Genomic DNA, 11,642 nt, shown 5'->3' with positions numbered 1-11,642 from the left:
GTCTTGTGACCATAGCGTACGTGTAGGTATGTACGCAGACCAAATCGGAAAATAGGTAGGAGCAAAGCCCATGTAATGCTTTGTAGGTTACCCAGTAAAACCTTGAAATCAGCACTTGCCTTAACAGGAAGCCAGTGTAGGGAGGCTTGCACTGGAGTTATATGATCAAATTTTTGGGTTCTAGTCAGGATTCTAGCAGCCATATTTAGCACTAACTGAAGTTTATTTAGTGCTTTATCCAGGTAGCCGGAAAGTAGAGCATTGCAGTAGTCTAACCTAGAAGTAACCTAGAACTAACTTTCTGCATCATTTTTGTACAGGAAAGTTTCTGATTTTTGCAATGTTACGTAGATGGAAAAAGCTGTCCTTGAAACAGTCTTGATATGTTCGTCAAAAGAGAGATCAGGGTCCAGAGTAACGCCGAGGTCCTTCACAGTTTTATTTGAGACGACTTACAACCATCAAGATTAATTGTCAGATTCAACAGAAGATCTCTTTGTTTCTTGGGACCTAGAACAAGCATCTCTGTTTTGTCCGAGATTAAAAGTAGAAAGTTTGCAGCCATCCACTTCCTTATATCTGAAAACACAGGCTTCTAGCGAGGGCAATTTTGGGCTTCACCATGTTTCATTGAAATTGTACAGCTGTGTGTCATCCGCATAGCAGTGAAAGTTAACATTATGTTTTCGAATGACATCCCAAGAGGTAAAATATATAATGAAAACAATAGTGGTCCTAAAACGAACCTTGAGGAACACCGAAATTTACAGTTGATTTGTCAGAGGACAAACCATTCACAGAGACAAACTGATATCTTTCCGACAGATAAGATCAAACCAGGCCAGAACTTGTCCGTGTAGACCAATTTGGTTTCCAATCTCTCCAAAAGAATGTGGTGATCGATGGTATCAAAGGCAGCACTAAGGTCTAGGAGCACGAGGACAGATGCAGAGCCTCGGTCTGACGCCATTAAAAGGTCATTTACCACCTTCATAAGTGCAGTCTCAGTGCTATGATGGGGTCTAAAACCAGACTGAAGCATTTCGTATACATTGTTTGTCTTCAGGAAGCAGTGAGTTTTTAGAGGAATGGAAGATTCGATATAAGCCGATAGTTTTTATATTTTCTGGGTCAAGGTTTGGCTTTTTCAAGAGAGCTTTATTACTGCCACTTTTAGTGAGTTTGGTACACATCCGGTGGATAGAGAGCCGTTTATTATGTTCAACATAGGAGGGTCAAGCACAGAAGCAGCTCTTTCAGTAGTTTATTTGGAATAGGGTCCAGTATGCAGCTTGAAGTTTAGAGGCCATGATTATTTTCATCATTGTGTCAAGAGATATAGTACTAAAACACTTAAGTGTCTCTCTTGATCCTAGGTCCTGGCAGAGTTGTGCAGAATCAGGACAACTGAGCTTTGGAGGAATACGCAGATTTAAAGAGGAGTCCGTAATTTGCTTTCTAATGATCATGATCTTTTCCTCAAAGAAGTTCATGAATTTATTACTGCTGAAGTGAAAGCCATCCTCACTTGGGAATGCTGCTTTTTAGTTGCTTTGCGAAATTGGTCTACACGGACAAGTTCTGGCCTGGTTTAGATCTTATCTGTCGGAAAGATATCAGTTTGTCTCTGTGAATGGTTTGTCCTCTGACAAATCAACTGTAAATTTCGGTGTTCCTCAAGGTTCCGTTTTAGGACCACTATTGTTTTCATTATATATTTTACCTCTTGGGGATGTCATTCGAAAACATAATGTTAACTTTCACTGCTATGCGGATGACACACAGCTGTACAWTTCAATGAAACATGGTGAAGCCCCAAAATTGCCCTCGCTAGAAGCCTGTGTTTCAGATATAAGGAAGTGGATGGCTGCAAACTTTCTACTTTTAATCTCGGACAAAACAGAGATGCTTGTTCTASGTCCCAAGAAACAAAGAGATCTTCTGTTGAATCTGACAATTAATCTTGATGGTTGTAAAGTCGTCTCAAATAAAACTGTGAAGGACCTCGGCGTTACTCTGGACCCTGATCTCTCTTTTGACGAACATATCAAGACTGTTTCAAGGACARCTTTTTTCCATCTACGTAACATTGCAAAAATCAGAAACTTTCTATCCAAAAATGCAGAAAAATTTATCCATGTTTTGGTTACTTCTAGGTTAGACTACTGCAATGCTCTACTTTCCGGCTACCTGGATAAAGCACTAAATAAACTTCAGTTAGTGCTAAATATGGCTGCTAGAATCCTGACTAGAACCCAAAAATKTGATCATATTACTCCAGTGCAAGCCTCCCTACACTGGCTTCCTGTTAAGGCAAGGGCTGATTTAAGGTTTTACTGCTAACCTACAAAGCATTACATGGGCTTGCTCCTACCTATCTTTCCGATTTGGTCCTGCCGTACATACCTACACGTACGCTATGGTCACAAGACGCAGGCCTCCTAATTGTCCCTAGAATTTTTAAGCAAACAGCTGGAGGCAGGGCTTTCTCCTATAGAGCTCCATTTTTATGGAATGGTCTGCCTACCCATGTGAGAGACGCACAATTGGCCTAGCGTCGTCCGGGTTAGGGAGGGTTTGGCCGGTAGGGTTATCCTTGTCTCATCGCGTACTAGCGACTCCTGTGGCGGGCCAGGCGCAGTGCACGCTAACCAGGTCGCCAGGTGCACGGTGTTTCCTCCGACACATTGGTGCGGCTGGCTTCCGGGTTGGATGCGCGCTGTGTTAAGAAGCAGTGCGGCTTGGTTGGGTTGCGTTTCGGAGGACGCATGGCTTTCGACCTTCGTCTCTCCCGAGCCCGTATGGGAGTTGTAGCGATGAGACAAGATAGTAACTACTAACAATTGGATACTACGAAATTGGGGAGAAAAGGGGGTAAAAAATAAAATAATAATAAAATAGAGAGACTTAGACTCGGTCTCAACCTTTAAGTCTTTACTGAAGACTCATCTCTTCAGTGGGTCATATGATTGAGTGTAGTCTGGCCCGGGAGTGTGAAGGTGAACGGAAAGGCTCTGGAGCAACGAACCGCCCTTGCTGTCTCTGCCTGGCCGGTTCCCTTCTCTCCACTGGAATTATCTGCCTCTAACCCTGTTACAGGGGCTGAGTCACTGGCTTACTGGTGCTCTTTCATGCCGTCCCTAGGAGGTGTGCGTGAGTGGGTTGAGTCACTGACGTGATCTTCCTGTCTGGGTTGGCGCCCCCCTTGGGTTGTGCCGTGGCGGAGATCTTTGTGGGCTATACTCGGCCTTGTCACAGGATGGTAAGTTGGTGGTTGAAGWTATCCCTCTAGTGGTGTGGGGGCTGTGCTTTGTCAAAGTGGGTGGGGTTATATCCTTCCTGTTTGGCCCTGTCCGGGTGTGTCATCGGATGGGGCCACAGTGTCTCCTGACCCGTCCTGTCTCAGCCTCCAGTATTTATGCTGCAGTAGTTTATATGTCGAGGGGCTAGGGTCAGTTTGTTATATCTGGAGTACTTCTCCTGTCTTATCCGGTGTCCTGTGTGAATTTAAGTATGCTTCTTTTAATTCCTCGCTTTCTCTCTTTCTTTCTTTCTTCTCTCGGGGGCCTGAGCCCTAGGACCATGCCTCAGGACTACCTGGCATGATGACTCCTTGCTGTCCCAGTCCACCTGGCCGTGCTGCTGCTTCAGTTTCAACTGTTCTGCCTGCGGCTATGGAACCCTGACTGCTACCTGTCCCAGACCTGCTGTTTTCAACTCTCTAGAGACAGCAGGAGCATAGAGGATACTCTTAATGATTGGCTATGAAAAGCCAAACTGACATTTACTCCTGAGGTGCTGACTTGCTGCACCTCGACAACTACTGTGATTATTATTATTTTGACCATGCTGGTCATTTATGAACATTTGAACATCTTGGCCATGTTCTGTTATAATCTCCACCCGGCACAGGCAGAAAGGAATGGCCACCCCTCATAGTCTGGTTCCTTCTAGGTTTCTTCCTAGGTTCTTGCCTTTCTAGGGAGTTTTTCCTAGCCACCGTGCTTCTACACCTGCATTGCTTGCTGTTTGGGGTTTTAGGCTGGGTTTCTGTACAGCATTTGAGATATCAGCTGATGTAAGAAGGGCTATATAAATACAATTGATTTGATTTGATTCCAGTCTGTGCTAGCAAATCAGTCCTGTAGCTTAGCATCTGCATCATCTGACCACTTCTTTATTGACTGAGTCACTGGTGGTTCCTGCTTTAGTTTTTGCTTGTAAGCAGGAATCAGGAGGATAGAATTATGGTCAGATTTGCCAAATAGGGGGCGAGGGAGAGCTTTGTATGCGTCTCTGTGTGTGGAGTAAAGGTGGTCTAGGGTTTTTCTTCCTCTGGTTGCACATTTAACATGCTGATAGAAATTAGGTAAAACTGATTTAAGCTTCCCTGCATTAAAGTCCCCGGCCACTAGGAGCGCTACATCTGGATGAGCATTTTCCTGTTTGCTTATGGCCGTATACAGCTCATTGAGTGCGGTCTTAATGCCAGCATCGGTTTGTGGTGGTAAATAGACAGCTATGAAGAATATAGATGAAAACTCTCTTGGTAAATAGTGTGGTCTACAGTTTATCACGAGCAAAACCTTGAGACTTCCTTACTATTAGATTTCGTGCACCAGCTGYTGTTTACAAATATATACAGACCGCCACCACTTATCTTACCAGAGGCGGCTGTTCTATCTTGCCAATGCAGCGTAAACCCCGCCAGCTGTATGTTATTCATGTCATCGTTGAGCCACAACTYGGTGCAACATAAGATATTACAGTTTTTAATGTACAGATGGCACAGATACAATGATGAGGCCTCTTTCCATATCTATGCTATGGCCCTGCCCCCATCCTCACCATCCCCATCAAGCCTGCTGTCCAGATTTACAGAGGTACAGCCTGGCGTTGCTACCCGACCACCTCACACATCAAGTGGTGGAGTAGGACGAATCAACCTAACCTGCCTCATGGCGCTTACCTGTGTGAAGCTAGCCACAATAAGTATTTGCCACAATAATGGAATTTGCGGTTTGCATTCAAAATAATAGTTCCTCATTGAAACTGATTGGAATGGATACAAATAGTGGAATAATGTTATATTTGGACTAGATAATGCTAAACAAGGTTGGTATGTTGTATAAATAACTACAATAATTAATTAATTTGACAAAAAACAGTAAAAAAAACACTTTAATTGGGGAGGATGGGCTCATGGCAATGGCTGGAGCAGAATCAATGCAATAGTATCAAATACATCAAACACGTGTTTGATGCCATTCCATTTGCTCCGTTCCAGCCATTATTATGAGCTGTCCTCCCCTCAGCAGCCTCCACTGCTGTGGATGTATTAGATAATTGCATTTGGGGCCTACATATATGCACTGTACAGCCTTACCTATGAAGTTTGCACTCATGAAATGGGGCATCCGCCTACTACTCAGTGACACCCAAAGATTACAATTCCAAATTAAGTAAGGAAAGAGTTGGTAAGGTTGTACGGTGCATATATGTATGCCCCCATTGCAATTGTGCAGTCTAATACATATAACTGTTTTTTTCATTGACAGTTCATTGTCAAATTAATTAATTATTGTATTTATTTGTAAGTTATATAACAACAGTCCAAACTTGTTTAGCATTATCTATTCCAAATATGGCATTATTCCACTATTTGTATCCGTTTGGATCAGTTTCAATGGGGGACTTTATTTTGAAGGCGAACAGCAAATTCCACTATTGTGGCCAATCACTCTGACTGCCACATCAGTCGCTCCTATCGCACATCTACTTCCTTGTCTCCGACAGCCAATCGCTTGGCCGTGATTCCAACAACGTAATTTACGGGGCTCATCAGGCTAGGTTGCATCGAGCCTGCATTACTGGGGTCCATAGAAATCTTGACAGTTTCACAGGTGAGAGAGACGTCGTGGGTTAAGCTGCTAGCTCCGGGGTTGTTTTACTTTCTCTTTCAGTTCACTGGTCCTACCATACGCTTCGAGTCTGGGGTTGCCACAGTCAAAAAACACGAACTCCAAGTCCTATCACCACGGCACCATGAGCAGAAAGAAAAAGGACTGGAAGACAGAGAAAGGTAAGAAGACTTATTTTGGGGTTGGGGACCATTACAATGAATCTGTACCATCATCTCTCTCCATGTCTCCCATGCCTTTACAGCTTGACCGTCTGCCATAGACTATCTATCTGACAGTCCAGGATATCGGTGAGCACCGGCTGTTGATTATAAGGCACTTTTTATAGGGCTGGCTACATACACCAGCATCCCGTCACATGCGAGCCCGCGAAGCCTACAGATGTTGCGCTAAGYAGGATGCGCCTGTGCCTCAGCCTGGTACCGAACCATATAAGACAAACGCACAATTACCACACCGCTGCTGTCATAACAGTAACCCACGTTTAGTTTACACACATATATACACACGGTGCGTTTGGGGACTTTAGCAAGGCATACAGCAGCTACTCGAGGCTTGTCCAGTAGGCCGTGTATTTCTGCAAGTTCACCTGTTAGAATGAATGACAATGGCTCTCAAGACAGAGCCCGACTGATAGATACATAGGTAGGTAGGTAGCTAAGTCTATCATGGCATGAAGGGGCTATTGTAAACAGTTAGCTTATGTGTAATATGAGCCCAATGTTTTGCCTATGATACTATTTTATCATTATGAATAACAGATATGATGCTACATAGATATAGAGAGGTAATAATAACTGTTATAGTTACAATGTTGTCAGGATTTTATCATGGGCTTAAGTGTGTTTTATTTGTCTATTTTCTTCTAACCATTCTTAAACACTTTCCTCAGGTCCGGTAGATTAACATACTGCAGTGTATATATTTATTACTCTAATGTGAACCAGGCAAGATGTAGCCCACACACAACCCACTGCCCAGTAGGCTATTACAAAACAATCGTCATCTCTAAGAATTCTGTATCATTATAAAGTGTTAGGCCCAGTCACACCATTATAAAGTGTTAGGCCCAGTCACACCATTATAAAGTGTTAGGCCCAGTCACACCATTATAAAGTGTTAGTTACTTTCGTTCAAGCATATTTCCCTTGTGCTGCTACGACTGATGCATAAGAGCTTCACTGCTGGTCACCTCAAGTCCTATTTGGACAGAGGTCACATCTGGGTGGGGATCTTGGCTCGCTGTAGGTTGCTACCCGCGTAAGTCGACTGGCTTTTTTTGCCGTCGCCCTCCGATTTTTTGTGATTTCTTCGGTCCATGGTTTCCGGTCTTTACCTTACCATCGCATCCACAAATGGGTGGAGTATTGCGTTGTTCGAACGAATCGACGATTACCGGTAACGCGCGGCGGGGGTTTTCTGCCAAATTTCTAAGTGGCGCGTACCTGTGTGAAAGCTAGCCACATATAAGATTTGCGACAACTACGCCACCATGGAATGGTTTGTGCGGTGGATTGTTAGCTATCTTCAACTCAATAATAGGTTCTCTGCTGTGTTCATCTGTTTCGGGTGAAATGTGATGATCTTCTGGTCCCGCGGTTGACGTTGGTATATTTAGGATATCCCAAGGAAGGTACCTGTGGTATAATGTTATATTTGGTACTAGATATGCCTAAAACTAAGAGTTGGTATTTTGTATAAATAACGTACACTTCCATAATTAAGTTATTTGACAAAAACATAAAAAAAACAATATAACAGTTCAATTGGGGACAGCATTATTAAGGGGTCTCCGCATTGTTGCGGGGGCCTAATGGGCTGAGAGCATAACTTCAATTGCGAATACGTATCCACATTTTTGCCACTACATCAAGTAAAATCGCTGTTTTGGAGCTCGCCTTCCAGTTCTTTTTGCCAAGATCTTGCTTAGTCCGTTCCAGCCATTATATAGTAGCTTCTCCCCTCAGCAGCCTCCACTGCTGTGATGTTATAGATAATTGCATTTGGGGCCTACATATATGCACTGTACAGCCTTACCTATGAAGTTTGCACTCATGAAATGGGGCATCCCGCCTACTACTCAGTGACAACCCCAAAGAATTACAATTCCAAATTAAGTAAGGAAAGAGTTGGTAAGGTGTACGGTGCATATATGTATGCCCCCATTGCAATTGTGCAGTCTAATACATATAACTGTTTGTTTTCATTGACAGTTCATTGTCAAATTAATTAATTATTGTATTATTGTAAGTTATTATAACAACAGTCCAAACTTGTTTAGCATTATCTATTCCAAATATGGCATTATTCACTATTTGTATCCGTTTGGATCAGTTTCAATGGGGACTTTATTTTGAAGGCGAACAGCAAATTCCACTATGTGTGCCATCATCTGACTGCCACATCAGTGCGCTCCTATCGCACATCTACTTCCTTGTCTCCGACAGCCAATCGCTTGGCCGTGATTCCAACAAGATAATTTACGGGGCTCATCAGGCTAGGTTGCATCGAGCCTGCATTACGGGTCCATAGAAATCTGACAGTTTTCACAGGTGAGAGAGACGTCGTGGGTTAAGCTGCTAGCTCCGGGGTTGTTTTAACTTTCTCTCTTCAGTTCACTGGTCTACCATACGCTTCGAGTTCGTGGGTTGCCACAGTCAAAAAACACGAACTCCAAGTCCTATCACCACGGCACCATGAGCAGAAAGAAAAGGACTGGAAGACAGAAAGAAAGGTAGAAGACTTATTTTTGGGGTTGGGGACCATTACAATGAATCTGTACCATCATCTCTCTCCATGTCTCCCATGGCTTTACAGCTGACCGCATCCTGCTCGATTAGGACTATCTTTCTGACAGTCCAGGAAGTATCGGTGATGTCTTCGCGCCTGTTGAGTTATAATGGCAACAGGCTTTTTTATAATGTGCTTGGCCTTACATAACATGGTGGCGTAGGATAGCACTGTCCCGTCACAACTGCGAGTCCGGCATGCGAAGCCTCGCATGATTGTTCGCGCTAAGGCAGGATGCGCTGGTGCTCAGCAGGCTGTGTGAGAGCTGGGGCGATGCGGTGCGTGCGCTGGTTCATTTGCTGTCTGTTTTTTGTCTGCTGCCGAGTGTTCTGTGCGTTCCCTGTCGTTTTGTTTTTGAGTTTTCAGTGTGCCATTTTTTTTTTTATATATTCTATCAGTTTACTTCTATGACACTGCCAGACGTAGTCGTTCGCTAACTTACAGTTTTCCAGTCAGTGACTACGTGCCCTGTTTCGGTCGAGCATGGTCCGCCTTCTCTCTCCGTCCTCCTGTTGGTTTCCATTCCTTTTCACTGCTGTGTTTTTTTACTGCATGCTCAGGGGGGCCGTTTTGGTCACCTGTCTGGCTTTGGTTCGCCACGGTTGCTGAGCCTGCTGTCATCAACTTTAAGTAAGCACGTCATTCATTCTTTTTTATAACTTCTCGAACACATTAATATGGGAGCGCGGCGACACGGTGGCGGTCTGGGCTTTCCATGCAATAGTGTGCATAAATTCATTGCTTACTCGAGGCTTGCCAGGTAGGAAGTTTTCCAGTGTTTTGATTGTAGCGTTTATTTATTCTGCAAGTTCACCTGTTAATATGAATGCAAAACAATTGCGATCTCTCAGACAGGCCCGTACTGGATTAAGATGACAGTGTGTAAGGGTGATACAGGATAGGCTAATGGGCGGTGCATTAATTCTGTCGTAACTCTTCCCACCGGCCGCAGGAAGGGGTGGCCATTTTGAGAGACTCCCGCTGTTGATGGCGCTATTGTATATGAGGCGTCGCAATGTTTTTGCGGATTGTACTAGTACTCATATGCTATGTTGAGGAACTTAATCGAGCATTTACTGACTGCGCGATCCATTATTATTAAACATAGCTTACAGGGATGAGGGTGAGAAAAAAATGTGCTTTATGAGTGGCTGTTAGCAATTTACCAGGAATTTGCTATTTGAAATCGAATGGGGGCTTTGTGGATGTATGCGTGATTGTTATTTTTACCCCTCAGGCCTTGTTACGATGTTTTCACTGATGAGCAGCTCGATGTGCTGGGTAATAGCAGACCTACAATTCCTCAGGTGGCCGGCTAGACCTTAACATACTGGCGAGAATGTCTATGATGATTAGTGCTATAAGTTCTTTCTCTGTACATTGTGGATACCTCGCACTAGTTGTATGCGATAACCGATAAATGCGTGCGATGGCTTCTCAAGTCCACAATCACGTACGAGCAGACCCTGCGCTCCATTGTGATGGTGTTTTTCTGGTGTGTCAGCTATATTTTTTACTATGGTGTGAAATCACAGGCATAACATGCGTTATTTTAGGTGTGTACTGGGCTCATTTATCTGGTTTTAGGTAAACTTGCAATATTGTATCATTTTTATTATGGTGTGTGGGATAAGTGCTTTATGTTGGTTGGGGGCTCCTTTACAGACTCAGGTGGTGTGCATTAATATTATAGGTGTGCTAATTAGGGGATTCCAGTACACCTTCCAATGGTATGTGTACAACCCGATTGAATAAAGTGTAGGCCAAGTGGTGGTAAAGAGGCTACTTTAAAAGGTCATCGACGGTGGTCCTTAATGGTGTGAATGGTAAATTTATACTGGTGTACAGGTTTATATGGTGGTAACTGTAAAATATTATTAATGGGGTGAAATGAACTAACATTTAATATGGTGTGACTAGGTAATTTTAACCATAGTGAGGAAAGTGTTAGAGAGACGTTATAAATCAGGTCAATGGTGTAGATAAAGGTAAATAATAAATGGTTGCACAGGGATACATGAATTTTATAGGGGTGTCCACGTTCATCACATCCCATTATAGAAAGATAAATCATATAAGTGTTAGGCCTTCAGTCAGGTAGCTGAATAAGGGCTAAACCACCATTACTATAATAAATGGTGTGACTGAAGTGTTAGGCCCCAGTCACACCATTTAGTGAGTCAGTCAACCATATCGTAAGTGCTAGGCCCACACACATTACTAAAGTGTTAGGCCCAGTCATACAATCACATCTATAAGTGTTAAGGCCTAACAGTCCACACATATCGTTGTTAAGGTCCTATCACCCATTATAAGTGTTGGCCTTAGTCACAGCCATTATAAAGGGTTAAGCCCAGCTCACACCATTATAAGTGTGTTAGGCCTATCACACCATTAATAATCGTTAGGCCTAGTCACACACTTATATAAGTGTTAGGCCCAAGTCACCACCATTATAGGTAATGTCAACCGTTAAGGTTCAGCACACCATTAACATGTTAGGCCCATCACACCATTATAACAATTAGGTCTAGTAAGTGTCATTGGCCCCATCAGCTGACAAAATTAATAAAGTGTCAGCATAGTCACGACGACATTTATAAAGCTGTCTAAGCACCGTCAAGTCACCATATAAAGTGTTAGGGCCCAGTCACACCATTAAATGAGGCTAGTACACCATTAAAGGAGCCATACCACACCATTATGAAAGTGTAGGACCCGTCACACCATTGATAACGTGTAGGTCTAGTCATATACCATTTGTAAGTGTAGGCACCCAGATCCCACCATTAATAGAAGTGTTTAGGGCCCAGCACACCAATTATAAAGTGGTAGGCCCAGTCCACACCATTATAAAAATGTTATGCCCCAGTCACGACCAGATTATAAAACAGTGGTAGGCTAGTCAACACCAAATAAAGTGTTTAGGCA

At 43.4% G+C, this 11,642-nt stretch overlaps 1 protein-coding gene across 2 annotated transcripts in view; it reads left to right on the top strand.

The window, feature by feature from the left end:
• The first annotated feature begins 5,829 nt into the window (after positions 1-5,829).
• The window catches only part of macrod2 (mono-ADP ribosylhydrolase 2), a 1,308,647-nt gene continuing 1,302,834 nt past the window's right edge, over positions 5,830-11,642 (top strand). The window contains exon 1 of one of the 2 annotated variants that reach the window (XM_024007574.2): positions 5,830-6,082. In XM_024007574.2, the coding sequence (XP_023863342.2) occupies positions 6,046-6,082 (37 nt within the window). In that variant the 5' untranslated portion in view covers positions 5,830-6,045. The remainder of the gene's footprint in view (positions 6,083-11,642) is intronic. The other variant, XM_070448731.1, reaches the window with a different exon arrangement.

Source organism: Salvelinus sp. IW2-2015, linkage group LG18 (assembly GCF_002910315.2).
Source record: "Salvelinus sp. IW2-2015 linkage group LG18, ASM291031v2, whole genome shotgun sequence".
NCBI classification, from domain to species: Eukaryota; Metazoa; Chordata; class Actinopteri; order Salmoniformes; family Salmonidae; genus Salvelinus; species Salvelinus sp. IW2-2015.
The sequence above is the reverse complement of the archived record's forward strand: the minus strand, read 5'-3'. Positions and strand labels throughout refer to the sequence as shown.